Source organism: Cajanus cajan, chromosome 1, assembly GCF_000230855.2.
Source record: "Cajanus cajan strain Asha chromosome 1, NIPB_CcT2T_4, whole genome shotgun sequence".
NCBI lineage: Eukaryota > Viridiplantae > Streptophyta > Magnoliopsida > Fabales > Fabaceae > Cajanus > Cajanus cajan.
In genome coordinates, this window is record NC_138517.1 from 91,468,666 (window position 1) to 91,483,158 (window position 14,493).

The following is a 14,493-nucleotide window of genomic DNA, read 5'->3' on the forward strand; positions in this document are numbered from 1 at the left end:
TTAGTTTGTATGGAAATGAATAATAACGTTAATATGTGTAGTGAGGAAAATATATATTAATTAGAAGATGATAAATATATGAGGTTATAAAAATGATTGAAGTGAGGGCGGGAATAGCGGAAATTTATGTGTTGAGATAGATAGGGATAAGGGAAAAGGGATAGGGGGAAGAAAAATAGTAAAAAGTGAAAGTGTAGAGATAGGAGAGGGAGAATGAGTATAATAAAAGAAGAGATGAAAAGAAAAAGGAATAACGAGGGAGGAGTAACCGAAGAATAAAGTGAAGTTCCTGTGCAGCTACAGGAGGGGGAAGGTGCTTCCACGTCTGTCGAACGGGCTGCTGAGGTACGTGGGGGGAGACACGGGTGGTGTCGGTGCCTCAGCAGGTGACATTAAGGGATCTGATGAACAAGGTAAACAACATGGTGGAGGGTGAGATGTTGCTGAAGTACCTGCTCATGCCAGAAGATCTGGACGTCCTCGTATCAGTAAGAACGGAGGAAGACGTAAAGCACATGATCGAGGAGCACAAAATGGCTTGCTCCGCGCCTTCCTCTTTCCTCCTTCCAAGCCTGCTTTGCTTCCCATACATCGACGCAAGGTGCCCAGGGATTCAACGTGTTCTTCCCCTAAATCAAGCTCTCCTGAATACTCTCCTCGATATGCGAATGTGAATGCGAATGCTCTTGCTCATGTCACTGCGCACGTGATGCAGAGAGTGAGAAGCTCTCCAAGCCTCACCAACATGGATCATCAGCATCACCATCCTTATACGTCTAGACCGCCACATGATCCTCAAATGGGAATGAAAATGGGAAGGCTTGGTAGAAGGACTCCCGCTTTTAATTACTACTCTAATACTAACACTAACACCAACACCAGACAAACCCACAATCACAGAAGAAACGCCTACCATTGAAAGACTTTAGATTGTGCCTAGGAGTCCAATAAAAAAATCTATATGGGAATAGCCCCTATTCCCCTACACCCTAACCCTATTTTATAAATATAAAATCATTTTTTATTACATGCTTGTGCTTTTAGATCAATCAACTAATAATTAATTACCTTTTCACTTTTTATAACTCTGGATAAGCCTCCAACAACCTCAAAATCCCACACATAATTTCAAACAAGATAAAACTTTCAATGTTCCTTCTCACCGCAATTACTGTTGCAAAGCGCAATTTTAAACAAATACACCTGCTGCTAGCAAATTGAACTTAATTGATTTTTCAAGAAAAAATTTATAAAAACTAAAGCGCCCTTTTGAAATTCGTACACAATTTTCAATACATCGGTCCACAATTTTAAACAAGCCTCTCTGTTACATACTAATTCACCTTAGGAGTGAGTGGTCTGCACACCCAATTAAATAAATAACCAACAAGTTTTACAATTTCAGTGATTGGCACTATGAAGGAATACTAAGCAACGGAAGAATTGTTTTCCCTGAGAATCTGTCATCTAGCTTCTTAAGCTTATTGGAACGATTTTAGACTATAATTTCCACCCGTTATACCAGTGTTTCTCAGACAAAATTTCCAGGGTACAAAGCGAGCACCTATAAATCCCGTGCCTAATTTATAATGGAAACATGCACCCACTCTCCATTGACAAAAATCATCAAGAATTTGGAACAGAAAAACATGCAAGGGGAAAAAATACTATTAGATAATCTCTATGCTAGCTAGCTCATTTAGAGTCGGTGAAATCTGCATCGATCACGTCTCCATCGGGACCCTTGCCTGAAGATTCTGAGGGGCCAGAATCGGCACCGGGTGGTGGTGTAGGGCCACCTGCGCCTGCAGCTCCTGGCTGGTTGTAAAGGGACTGACCAAGCTGCATAACTTCCTGATTGAGGGCAGCCATGGCATCCTTAATAGCTTGGGTCGAACCACCAGAAATTGCGTCTTTAAGCTCCCCTAGTTTTGCTTCAACCTTTTCTTTCACAGGACCAGGTACCTTGTCTCCCAGTTCTTTCAACTGCTTCTCTGTTTGATACACCACTGAATCCGCCTGGTTCTTTGTGTCAATGGCATCCCTCTTCTCTTTGTCTTCCTTCGAAAATTTCTCAGCTTCGTTAACCATTCTCTCCACCTGCATTTCATTCCAGAGATTGTCGTAAGCATCATATAAGCTTCAAATATCAAATGTCCCACCTATAACCATATAATTGTCCCTAAACAAGTAGCTGGCAACGAAAACACAAAAGAATAAAGTCAATAAACAAAGGCTATATAAGTAATTGATTGGCAGCAGTAGTGAATACCTCATCTGAAGGCAAGGTGCTAGCACCAGTAATGGTAATATCTTGCTTCTTCCCGGTGCCTTTGTCAACAGCAGCGACTGAGAGAATGCCATTGGCATCAATGTCAAATTTCACCTCAATCTGGGGCACTCCACGAGGTGCAGGAGGGATACCGTCCAAACGGAAGCTACCAAGTGATTTATTGTCCCTAACGAATTCTCTCTCACCCTGAAGAACATTGATTTCTACACTGGTCTGTCCATCAGCAGCAGTGGAGAAAACCTCGGACTTTGAGGTGGGAAGAGTAGTGTTTCTAGGGATAATTTTTGTCATTACACCACCTAGAGTTTCCAAACCCAAAGATAATGGAGTAACATCCAACAGCACAATGTCGCTGACATCTCCAGCCAACACACCAGCCTAAAACATAAAAAGCATTAATCAATAAAATAATATACTATCCAGAAAAACAATATTTTACAAAACTATAAATCTTAAACAACATTCTCTGTCCCCTTGCCCCTTCAAATTAAACAACTTATCGATGAAAATAGCTACCTGAACTGCAGCTCCGAGGGCAACCACTTCATCTGGATTGACAGTGACATTGGGATCCTTGCCAGTCATCTTCTTAACAAGCTCCTGCACAGCTGGGATACGTGTTGATCCACCCACGAGGATGACCTCATCAAGATCCTTAAATGAGAGTTTAGCATCCCTCAATGAGTTCTCTACGGGTGTCTTGAGCCTGAACACAATTCATTCAAGTATTAATTGATTTAATTCACCTGAGTAGCTTGCTCAGCTTTGATGGAAGCAGCAAAATCATAGAATTGACATTCATTCAAACTTATCATTACCTGTCAAGGAGATCAGAACATAACTCCTCGAATTTAGCCCTTGTGAGTGTTGTCTCAATATGTTTGGGGCCATCTGCCGTTGCAGTTATGAATGGCAAACTAAAAAAAAAAAAAAAAAAAAAGAGGCACTAAAATCTCAGTGGTTTGCTTGAGAAAACAAGGTCAAAATAGAGTACTGAACCCAAAAAGGTCAAAAGCAAAGACCTGATGTTTGTTTGAGTCAAGGACGAAAGCTCCATCTTTGCTTTCTCGGCTGTCTCAGTGAGACGCTGAAGAGCTTGTTTGTCTTTCAAAAGGTCAATGCCTTCATCCCTCTTGAAGTTAGCAGCCAGCCAATCAACAACTCTCTAGAGTCAACAGAAAACAGTTAGCAAAGAGAAAAGACCTTAATCAGAAGAGAAAAAGTCGAAAGCGAACCTTATCAAAGTCATCACCACCCAAGTGCGTGTCACCAGAAGTAGAGAGCACCTCAAACACCCCATCACCAACCTCAAGCACAGAGACATCAAAAGTACCACCTCCAAGGTCAAAGACCAAGATAGTCTCATTATTCTTCTTCTCAAAACCATAGGCCAAGGAAGCAGCAGTGGGTTCATTGATAATACGAAGAACCTCAAGGCCGGCAATCCTGCCAGCGTCCTTGGTAGCAGTCCTTTGCGAGTCATTAAAGTAAGCAGGCACAGTGACAACAGCCTTGGTGACTTTATCATTCAAAAACTTAGAAGCATCATCCACAAGCTTCCTCAAGACCTAAACATGTCATGCAAGCACAATCAATAACATGCCAAGACAATTGAAGTGGAAAGGCTAAGAAAATAGAAAAGTGACCTGAGCAGAAATCTCTTCAGCGGCGAATTGCTTGCCAATGGCGGGGCAATCGAGCTTGACGTTGCCGTTGTCGTCTCTGATGACTCTGTAAGAGACCTGCTTGGACTCTTCGTCCACCTCGGACATCTTCCTTCCGATGAACCTCTTGACCGAGAAGAAGGTGTTCTCGGGGTTGACGACGGCCTGGCGCTTGGCGATTTGGCCGACGAGCCTGTCGCCGTTCTTGGTGTAGGCGACGACGGAGGGGGTGGTTCGCTGGCCCTCGGCGTTGGTGATGATGGTGGGCTTGCCGCCCTCCATGGCTGCGACGGCGGAGTTGGTGGTCCCCAAATCGATGCCGACGACTTTCTCATTGACGACTCTGAGAGGGGGAACTCTCCTGGGGGTGGTCTTGACCTTGATGAAGGCCTTGGTTTTAAGCCTCTGACCTAGGAATAGGGTTCTGGAACCGGCGAAGGAGGGGGTTCCAAGGCCGTGTATTTGGGCGTTTGAGCAAGCCATTTCTGCGTGGTGCGTGAAGCCCTAAACCTAATCCTAATTTGGTAGAAGAAGATAGGTAGAAATAATAATAAGAAAGAAGAGAGGGTTTTGGGGGAAGAAATAGAATAGGATGAGGGTTATGTTACGTTCTCTGTGCCGCCACGTGTACACATTCTAGAACCATCTCCTCCTTTCCCGTTGGATTGCCTCACTACCATTTCTCGTCCCATCGAGACACTCATTTTTTATTTTTTACCAAAACTAATATTTAATCTATCATAATATTAATATACATCCTCAAGATTACGATTCAGAACTTAATTAAATAATATAATCTCTTTTCTTATTTTAATAATCTCTTCGTTTATCACATTCATAATTATTAATTTCGATATTTTACTTTTTAGGATAATTAGCAAGTATCTCGGACATCAGCACCAAAGTTTTTCTTTTCATGATTACTTGTGAAGAAAATATTGTTTAAAATTTTTTATATTAAATTATAATAAAATAAAAAATGTGTAAACTTAACACATATGTTCTTTTCGTTTCATTGTATTATTGATAAACTTTTAATATGATTAATTATTAATTTTATAATTGCATAGTTAAAGTTTGAATTAACTAACTTTAATATAGGTTGTCCTTAACACAATTAATAAAGTCACAGAATAGTTGATAAGTACAATATTGTAAAACATGTACAAAAGTACTTATTTTTCTAACATTATATATTAATTTGCACAACTTTTTAAAGATGATTCATAATCAATTGATTAAATTGTACTTACTGTGTTTATTTTTGTCAATATGTAATTTTGTTTCAGCTATTTTAAAATAGCGACATTCAATTCTCTATTTTAAAAAAATAAAATAAAGAACACAACATCAGTGCTGATAGTACAAAGTAAGAGGAGTTTCCTTTTTTATTGGTAGACCTTGACACCCAAGGCTGCTAGGAGATATGAGCATTTTCGGTTGGAACTGTCATGGTTTAGATCACTAGAGAGCAGTTCCAATACTCAAAGACCTAACTCGATCTCACAAATTGGGAATAATGTTTTATGTGAAATGTTGGTCCATATGCAAATAAAATAGAAGACATACGTTTGAAGTTTAGGTATGACTCAGCCTTTGCAAATGATAGAGAATGAAGATCAAGGGGTTTAGCTTTTATTGTGGCGTAGCCCATTTGAATGTAACATAACAAGTTGTTGATAAAATTATATTAATGTGGAAGTTGTTGGCAGGATACATGTAAAAATTAGGAGAGTGGAAAGAAAATAAAAGGATACATGTGAAAATTAAAAATAAGAAGAAAAAAAAAAGATGTGTGAAAAAAAAATATTAAATTAAAAATGAGATATATAAAATTAAAAATTTTAAGGAATAAAAAAATATTTAAAATATTTTAAGAATTTATTTAAAAAAATAAATGAAGTGTAGTTGAAAAAAAAAAAAAAAAGAAAGAGATTTATATATCATGAGCCGAAACCCATACCGCAGGAAACCGACACAAGAAAATATGACCCATTTCCAACCAATTCGGCCTTAGTTTCATATGGTTCGAGTTGTTACGGATTGCGATTTAAATGGGTGGGTAATTTTGGGTTTGGGCTTTTTTTTGCCATTTAAAATTTAACCATTTATTTTTCTTATTGGATTTTAAAATAAAAACAAAATTAATTACCTACAATTTTGGCCCAATAATGCTCTTTGGGCCTCATCAAAATTCTGACTAAATTTCTTTCTCTAGTTTTTTCTCAATTTAAAAATAAATCCTAATTTTAAACTGGAGCAATTAAATTTTAATTATAATGGCCAAAAAATCTCAAACAATCATTACAAATCAAAAAACAAATATATCCAAAAATCAACAAAAAATAATACATAACAAATACCTCTTAAAATTGAATAGAAACGGAACTTTAAATATCACTCGCAAGTTGCAAGCTTTATCACTGGGACCTTCGATGAGCTGCCCACAACCTTTTATCACTTGCAGCTTGGAGCATAGAAATAGTCAAATAGCACTCCAACGAAAGAATAAATGTAATTGCTAGGAACGATTATTATTCATGAGCTACAATAAGAAATATAATATAATATTGTCCACTTCTTTTAAACCATTTAGCTGAAGACTACAAGCCATTTACCTAGAAAATCTTAGGAGCGTGATATATAGTATAGATCAACAATAATTTTCTCTACACGAAAGATAACATCCTGCATTAGCTGCTCCGTAATTTTCAGACCAACCAGTTCGTTGTCAATAGAGATAACGAAATCGACCAAAATCTGTTAGATGTTCAATATAAATAGAAATGATAACAGAATCGAATAGGAAGACCATCAAGATGACAATCATGCACATAAATTCGAAAGTGATTACATTTGGTTTTTTCAACTCAAATACCATATATGTTAATTACTTAATTCCATTCACGAGCTTGTCAACATGTTACTACCTATTCCTCTTGTGACAGAAGTGGGTCTCATCTTTCCACTATTTGGACTCTTCTTTCTTGACGAATTTGATATGACTGGACGACAAATACTAAAATGGTTAAAATTATTCAAACATACGTGACGCATCAAACGATGTATCGCATAAAAGCCAATACAACGTATAAATTACACTATACTATCATGTCTTATATTACCTAATCTAACACAATCAGGTCTTATAAGTTGCAACAGAGGGAGACCAGAATAACCAGCGGCACATGACATAAATATACATGAAAACGTTGTCTTCTGAACAAGAATAGAAAACAACTCCTTTGACAATAAATTCAAAAAGGGAAAATAAAAGACTTTTCATATTATATAATATATAATATAATCCTAGGAACTCTTTCTGTGGAGTTTTTCTCGGATGCACCGGATAATTTACAGCCTGCTAGTAAGTGAAGACAACTTAGGGGGGAAAATTGCTAGGTGTGCAAAGCCATAAATAAGTTCTGTTTACGCGCATGCTCTGGAATAAGCCGATTGATGACATCGGGGGGTATACCAGAAAGTTCTGCATGAATGAACAAACAGGGAATTAAAGAAAATAGTAGAATAATAAATGCAAACTATCATCAAGACAAGTGAGAAAATCTGGTGTCTTTCACTTCTGTATGAACTGTAGTTAAAGACATCGCGATAAGTGATATGCTAAAATAGCCACTATCATTGTTTTGGTTACAGAATTGTTGCCTTTAAATAAATCTCTTTAATAGATTGTGCTGATCTATGAGGGAGTAGTTAAACACCTTGAGGTTTAAAATTAAACAGAGGTGGAAGTGGTCGACCATTAGGAAGGCGAGTGTTTGGGTCCCTCAATTCATCAAAAAATGGATGAATGCAAGCTTCCACCTGCAGTGCCATAATATTATAAGCGTCAAACAATTATAATAATTATACATCCAAGGTGAGAAGTAAATAATTATAAGTAACAGAGACATTCAACTTACTGCGGTGCATCTCAAATTGGGAGAGTACTGAAAAAACCGACAAACAAGGTCCACTGCTTCTGGGGGTAAACGCTTCTGAAAGACCTATCAAATTAGGATAATATAACAGTAAATTTCTCATTCAACCAAGAGTCCTTGGAAACAATGTAAGGTTAGACATTCACGCAAGTTTTACCAGTACTTTGCATATGCTCAAATTGAATATCTTCACACACGCATTAGAGGGACTAATATATAACATTAATTCAATCCAGACATTAATGTCTATCCCCAATTTTAGGATGTTTGAAAACGTCCCCGGTCCCTCACCAACCATTGGAAAACCGCAACCATGTTTGAAAAAATGCAGCCTATAACAATTTTAACATCTGATAAAGTACTGTTCTACCTTCCGGGTATCTCTGGACAAGGAACTGGGAAGTATCAACAAATATCTACCTAAATTAATGATTAATCTAGTATTATGGCACTAATCCAGTCCAATGCCATATCTGGTGCGACAGACAAATCAAACCCAATGAAATAAGCCGACTCCTTGATCTATATTCAACTCTTTCTAGTGCCACAATAGCCCACAACCACAATAATTTATATAATCCTGCAACATGTACAATTAAACTACACGTAGGAAGTGGCACACAGATATGGATCAAATAAAGAGAAACTGTAGTGAGTATAAGGGTGTAGAAGAATAAGTACAGGTTTCTACTGTTTCTGAGAGAAAGAAAACAATAAAGAAAGATCTGTCACGTTAAAATAATATCATACTAAAATCCTTACACAAAGAAAACTAGTTCACCAATACCAAGGATTTTTTTCTTCCAAAATGCAGGACAGTACAATGGATCGTTCATATTATTATTATTTTGAAAAATGGTGCTGGGAGGAAATACAAATTTCGAAAGGATTCTGCTCCTCATTTATATGAAACATCTCAGTTATCATTTTTTCACTGTGAAATGTCTCACTTTATATTATAGGAACAATCTACATTCAAAAATACAAAAATGATAATACAGAATTTACCACATCCCAGAAATTAATTCTAGCAGCTCAATTACTCAGCTTCACGGAATACTTAGAACCATTATAGGAAAAGCATGCAAATGCCATCAAATGAACCACATTGACACAAGTATCATTTAAGAAATGCATAGTATCAGTACGTGTTCAAAAATGATTAAAACGTAGCTCATCTTAAATCCTGAATTACTACAAACATTTACAGTAAGTTACAGAATGTAAGTAAGCAGAAGAGAGAATGAACCTTGTGCCATGGATGTGGTTTTATCTGCGGAAACTTAAATTCTGTATAATTTGGGTTCATGCACTTTATCTCCTCCCTGGTCGGAGTTCCCAAAACCTGAAATCAAAATAATTAGATTGTAATTGTTCATGACTCTATTGGGTAATAGTAAACTACAAAACTTCGTATTAAAATCAATGTTTTTAAAATCGGACTAGTAATTAAACCCGTCAAACCACTAGTTTAAGGTTCAATAGTTGAACCGTGATCAAATCAAAATTAATAAAATAATAATTAATAATATTAAAATAAATATAATATTATAACTCTGAAACACTAAAAATTAAAATAAAATATTATTTGAGTTCTTAACATTCAATGTATATAAAAAAGTCCAAACTAAAAATAATAAATATTTAAGTTCAAAATTTAATAAAATATAACAAATTCCATTAACAATAACAATTCTAAGTCTAGAATAAACGCGAAAAAGTGTCAAATTAATAGAATCTAAATTATAAAAACTCAAAATTGCAAATTAATATAAATGATTAAATTATACTCCCTCATGTCCTTTATATAAGAAACAATAACTAATTTATCCAAATCAATAAAACTAGTTAAGATGGTTAGTTTTCATTAATAATGTCATAGAATTAAATTTTATTCCAAAAAATACCCTTTGAATTAATTGGTTTAAATAATGGTAGCATTAAATGATACTACACCTAATTCAAAAGATAACTTTTTCTACCAATTAGTGTAACTTGTATTATTAATGCATCAATAAATGCATCCACTTGCGTGAGGGCATAAAAGGAAATTAGTAATTAATAAATCTTAAATAGGTACTTGTTTCTAACAATTAGGGCCAAGAAGGTGTATCCATTTGTTTTATATAAAGGACCAGATAGTATTTTCATAAGAAAACTATTAAAAATAATTGATAAAATAATTTATTTCAATTTATGTTTTTATCAAAAATATTTTAAATTAAATTATAAAAAAAATTAAAATGTTTTTTTTTAATCAAGAATGGTTCAAATGGGTTTTCCACACTGCTTTTAGACTGGTTACGGTCGAACCAGCTGGTCCAGTCCAGTTTTAACAACAATGATTAGAACAATGACAGTACTTGAGAAATCTAAATTACAAAATGTACAAGTAAGGGAAATTTTTTTTTTTTTTCGCTCTATCCCTTTCAACCCAAGGTAAGTTAATCAAGCATAGAAAAACATTTCTACATTTAAGCTGGAAATCATCGCTCAAAACAAAATAAGTTTATCCCTTTCCTTGAGCCAGGATGCAGAGAAAATGTAAAAATCCCCAGAACATATACCATTTCTGGTAGACCCAACTGAACTTATCAACAAAAAAACGTTCACAATCTAGGATAGCCAAACCAGATTAATAGAAAAAACATGGATGCTATATCCTTACCTTGATGATTTCAACTAGCTGATCAACTCCACTCTCTCCAGGAAACAAGGGCTGCAAATAAACTTGAACTTCAGGGAAAATGAAAAAGAAGACAGAAAACAAAAATGATGAATTGAGAAAAATATTGTCACATTTTTTTTCAAGCACCAAATTACCTGTCCAAGAAGTAATTCAGCCATTACACAACCAGTTGACCATATATCTATAGCAGTTGTATATTCGGTGGCCCCAAATATAAGTTCCGGAGCTCGGTAGTATCTTGAACAGATGTAAGAAACATTGGGTTCTCCTTTCACCTGATGAATTAGAACATGGATGAAACTTGAGGACAAAAAACAGTAGCTTCCATCAACCAACAGTTCACTTTGATCAATATCTTACCAGCACTTTTGCACTCCCAAAATCACATAGTTTCAGCTGATGAGTGTGTGGGTTCACCTGACATGAGTAACACACATTTGAGCCCAACAAATAGTAACATATGGCATCACATGTACATTTGCTGCATATTCTATCAGCTTTCACTTAGGTTAAGCAAAACTTGAGTTCATATTGATTGCTAGAAGAAGACAATGAGGTGATTGTAAGGCTCCTAAATATGCAATAAACAGGATACTCCTCAAAAGGTGGCCTATAACCAATTCACATGACAAGCTAACTGAATTTCTTTGACCAAGTGGTTGGGACATGTTATTAATAATATAAAGCCATTATTGGGCCTCCACCCAGCAACATAAGCTTTTAGAAGAGTTTGTCTTTGACATGGGCAATTAATGTGATAGTATACAGTAAAACCAGCATTCAAAAACTATCCATTTCAATTCAAACTTCATAGAAAAGTTTAAGACATCATCTGCTGATTAAGACTTTCAAAAAGCAAGTAACCTTTATTTGCACATACAGAGACATGAGCGGATGTAGGAGCAAGCAGTCAGGCATACATTTCAACAAAATAAAATAAAAGGTGAGCAGAATAAGCAGTGTGGAACTGTGGATAACCAACTTCCATTAACTATTTGTATGAGAACATAACAAAAGAATTGTTTGGATAAATTTTTTCAGAAGCACTTACTGGAAAAGAAAATAAGGAAAAATGAAATTAACTTTTCCATATGCTAAAGTTAGATTATGCGTAAGCTAATTTGTAAAAATTATCTCATATTAGCTTTCTCCAAAACTTTTTTTTAACTAGTATGAAGAAGTTAATTTTATTTTTTCTTTTTATTTTCTTCTCTTATAAGCGCTCATAGGGAAGTTTATCCAAATAGACTCATACTAATTGTTTGAGGAATGAATAAACAAGTATGGAGAAGAAATGTAGAAGACCTAGTTGGGAGAGTAAAATAAATAGAAGGCAACCCAATCGTGAATTTGCTAGGCAAAGGGAGATTGAAAAAATCTGTGAAACCATTAAAAAGGATTTTGAGGTCAATGGTTTGTCTATAGATAAGATTTGTGATAGAACATTATAACATCATTTGTTCCATGTAGCCGACCCTACCTGAAGAATAAAGGCTTTTTTATTTTAGTAATGTTTTCTTCTTTCCTTGTGTAGATTTATATTAGATATGAGTGTTAAAAAAATCAACATCATAATTGGTATCTAAATAAATAAATAAAAAATATCATAATAAATGAGTGAATTATGAGACATTGACTATACCAAATAAGAACCACATAACAAACACTTCAATAACACAGAAATATCTTACAAGTAGGTTCTGAGGCTTGATGTCACGGTGACATATACCAATGCAGTTATGTATATAAGCAAGGGCCCTGCAAATCTGCAATCAAGACCAGAGATAAGAATAAATATATCAATGGACAAGAAAATAATGGGCATTTAAAACGTGTAAATCACTCAATCCCATTCTACAAGTCTATTGCTCAAATACAAAAGTAATATTCATTCTGATTTTTTTCCTGTTTTACAATTCTTTGGAAAGGAATTCCATATGCGAAACTGGAACTCAGATTCTTCATATCAGATAAAGCTGAAGCTGAGGAACTTAATACAAAAAATTAAGAAAAAAAAATTAAGCATGGATTACAAGAGATGAGTTAGCATTTAACGAGCTAATAATATATTATTATTAACACCTTCATACATGCAGGTTATTTATAAATTTTGAATACTCTAGGGATGGCTTCTTGCCAATATTATATGAATTTCCAGTTTTTCATTTCCAGATCTAACTGAGAAGCGAGCAATTACATACCTGGTAGGTATAAAGCTTTACATATATTAAAGGCATCCGCTGGTTAATCCTGCTATAGCTCCTTGCGATGCGATTCACAGTTTCAGGAACATATTCAAGTACAAGATTCAAGTAAACCTCTTCCTTGTCAGTCGTTGAAAAGAAACAATGCCTTAGGGCAACAATATTTGGATGATCCAGCATTTGCATAATCTGTAACTCTCTATTTTTGTAGCGCTTGTCCTGGAGAACCTTCTTGATGGCCACAATCTCTCCTGTTTCTCTACATTTAGCCTGATAATAGCATTAATGAAATGAAAAAGGTATCAGTATGGCACACATGAACAGCACGGTGTTTGCAAAAGAAAACTAAGTTGTTGTGCCTCACTTGAAAAACAACACCAAAAGAGCCTGTTCCCACCACATGTTCGGCAATATAACTAACATTCTGTCATCCCAAACAAAAAACATAATGTCGGAGGAGTTATTAGTTGTCAATAGTTCAACGATGATACCATAACCACAAAAGTTCTCCAATACCAAATGACCCGGAATTTTATTTTATTTTTTATTTTTTTCTACCTGCTTAGATTGACCATTTCGACCACCAATGCTGGTTCTTATCACGTGCCCTGTCTCGGCACCCACACCATCAATGATGTCAGGCTCACTATCCTGCAAAATATAAACCAGGAGCAATTGAAATCGACTGAAACTCTCAAACAGAAAATATATTAAAATTGTTTTAAAAGAGAAAACAAGCCTTTTGATTGTGAGTAGGAGGCAAAAGAGCCCTCAAACTCAAAGTGAGAGAAAAGAATAGGAAATAGATGATGAGAATTGAAACAAAGAATCCAGTGAGTGCAGTCCTGGATTTATTTAATAAATAAATAAATAAAAAAGGGATAGAGAAAGAGAAAGTTACTGACTCTATCGTCTTCATGGTCATGGTCATGGTCATGGTCATGGTCATGGTCATGGTCTCTCAACCTCATCTCAAGCATCTCTCTGCCAAGCCAATCGACGGAACTGGAAGAGCCCCTGAAGGCGCCATTAACAGACCTGGAACTGCCGACCCCACCACTTCCGAGGCTAGCAGACGCCATGGATCGATTACTTTCCTTCTCTCTTGTTTCCAATTTCCTACGAAGCCTCAGATATCGAATTAATTCATCAGATCTAATCCCTCAAGAGAGATCGATCCAATAATTAGTATTATTATCGAAAAGGGAAATAAAGTTGAGAGTGAGAGTGACCTTCAACTGCAAGTGTTTGTGTTTGTGTTTGTGGTGAGAATGAGAGCAGTGGAATTGCATCTTACTCTCACTTTCATCGATTCTCTTCACTTCCTTTTTATTCTAACATTTTTTAATTACACATACCCCTTTCCTTTTCCCTTCCACCTTCGCTCTATGCCTTTAACCACTTTCCAATTCCATTTCTTTTTTTCTTTTTTTTTTTTAAATCCATCACCAACATTAATTTTACTATAATTTTTTAAATTATTATTATTAAAATCAATAAACTTATCATATACGTATATAAGATATAAAAAACAAAAACTGTACATTATTATTCCGTTTCCTTTTTTTCTCTTTCAGACCACTCCTTTTAATCTTTAAATTGTAATTCTTAATAATAAAAAATCTTTATATTTTATTTTTTAATTACTAAACACTCTAAATAAATGTGAGGGAAAAAAATTATACACTACCTATGTGAAACA

At 35.4% G+C, this 14,493-nt stretch overlaps 2 protein-coding genes across 2 annotated transcripts; both read right to left on the bottom strand.

Annotated features, from left to right (window-relative positions):
• Positions 1-1,327: 1,327 nt before the first annotated feature.
• Positions 1,328-4,512, bottom strand: LOC109803624 (stromal 70 kDa heat shock-related protein, chloroplastic). The gene is made up of 7 exons (XM_020365285.3): positions 3,940-4,512; positions 3,529-3,861; positions 3,316-3,458; positions 3,112-3,210; positions 2,810-2,999; positions 2,273-2,671; positions 1,328-2,100 (listed from the first exon to the last, which is right to left on the bottom strand). Exons 1-7 carry the CDS (start codon positions 4,438-4,440, stop codon positions 1,696-1,698), a joined length of 2,070 nt encoding a protein of 689 aa, XP_020220874.1. The 5' UTR covers positions 4,441-4,512; the 3' UTR covers positions 1,328-1,695.
• Positions 4,513-7,006: 2,494 nt separating this feature from the next.
• Positions 7,007-14,172, bottom strand: LOC109803441 (shaggy-related protein kinase kappa). The gene is made up of 13 exons (XM_020365016.3): positions 14,024-14,172; positions 13,697-13,910; positions 13,350-13,442; positions 13,156-13,215; positions 12,789-13,061; positions 12,279-12,353; positions 10,948-11,004; positions 10,722-10,862; positions 10,567-10,617; positions 9,148-9,243; positions 7,881-7,964; positions 7,680-7,782; positions 7,007-7,444 (listed from the first exon to the last, which is right to left on the bottom strand). Exons 2-13 carry the CDS (start codon positions 13,871-13,873, stop codon positions 7,356-7,358), a joined length of 1,299 nt encoding a protein of 432 aa, XP_020220605.1. The 5' UTR covers positions 13,874-13,910; positions 14,024-14,172; the 3' UTR covers positions 7,007-7,355.
• Between the last annotated feature and the right edge of the window lie 321 nt (positions 14,173-14,493).

What these genes read in the sequence shown, in the direction of transcription:
- LOC109803624 (XM_020365285.3), bottom strand. Translation starts at nt 4,440, where the DNA reads ATGGCTTGCTCAAACGCCCAAATACACGGCCTTGGAACCCCCTCCTTC. An exon ending in TTGACTCAAACAAACATCAG is followed by an intron (nt 3,211 to 3,315) that starts GTCTTTGCTTTT and finishes TTTTTTTTTTAG; the next exon opens with TTTGCCATTCATAACTGCAA. An exon ending in GCACCTTGCCTTCAGATGAG is followed by an intron (nt 2,101 to 2,272) that starts GTATTCACTACT and finishes AATGAAATGCAG; the next exon opens with GTGGAGAGAATGGTTAACGA.
- LOC109803441 (XM_020365016.3), bottom strand. Translation starts at nt 13,873, where the DNA reads ATGGCGTCTGCTAGCCTCGGAAGTGGTGGGGTCGGCAGTTCCAGGTCT. An exon ending in ATGACCATGAAGACGATAGA is followed by an intron (nt 13,443 to 13,696) that starts GTCAGTAACTTT and finishes TATATTTTGCAG; the next exon opens with GATAGTGAGCCTGACATCAT. An exon ending in AACCACATCCATGGCACAAG is followed by an intron (nt 7,965 to 9,147) that starts GTTCATTCTCTC and finishes CTAATTTGATAG; the next exon opens with GTCTTTCAGAAGCGTTTACC.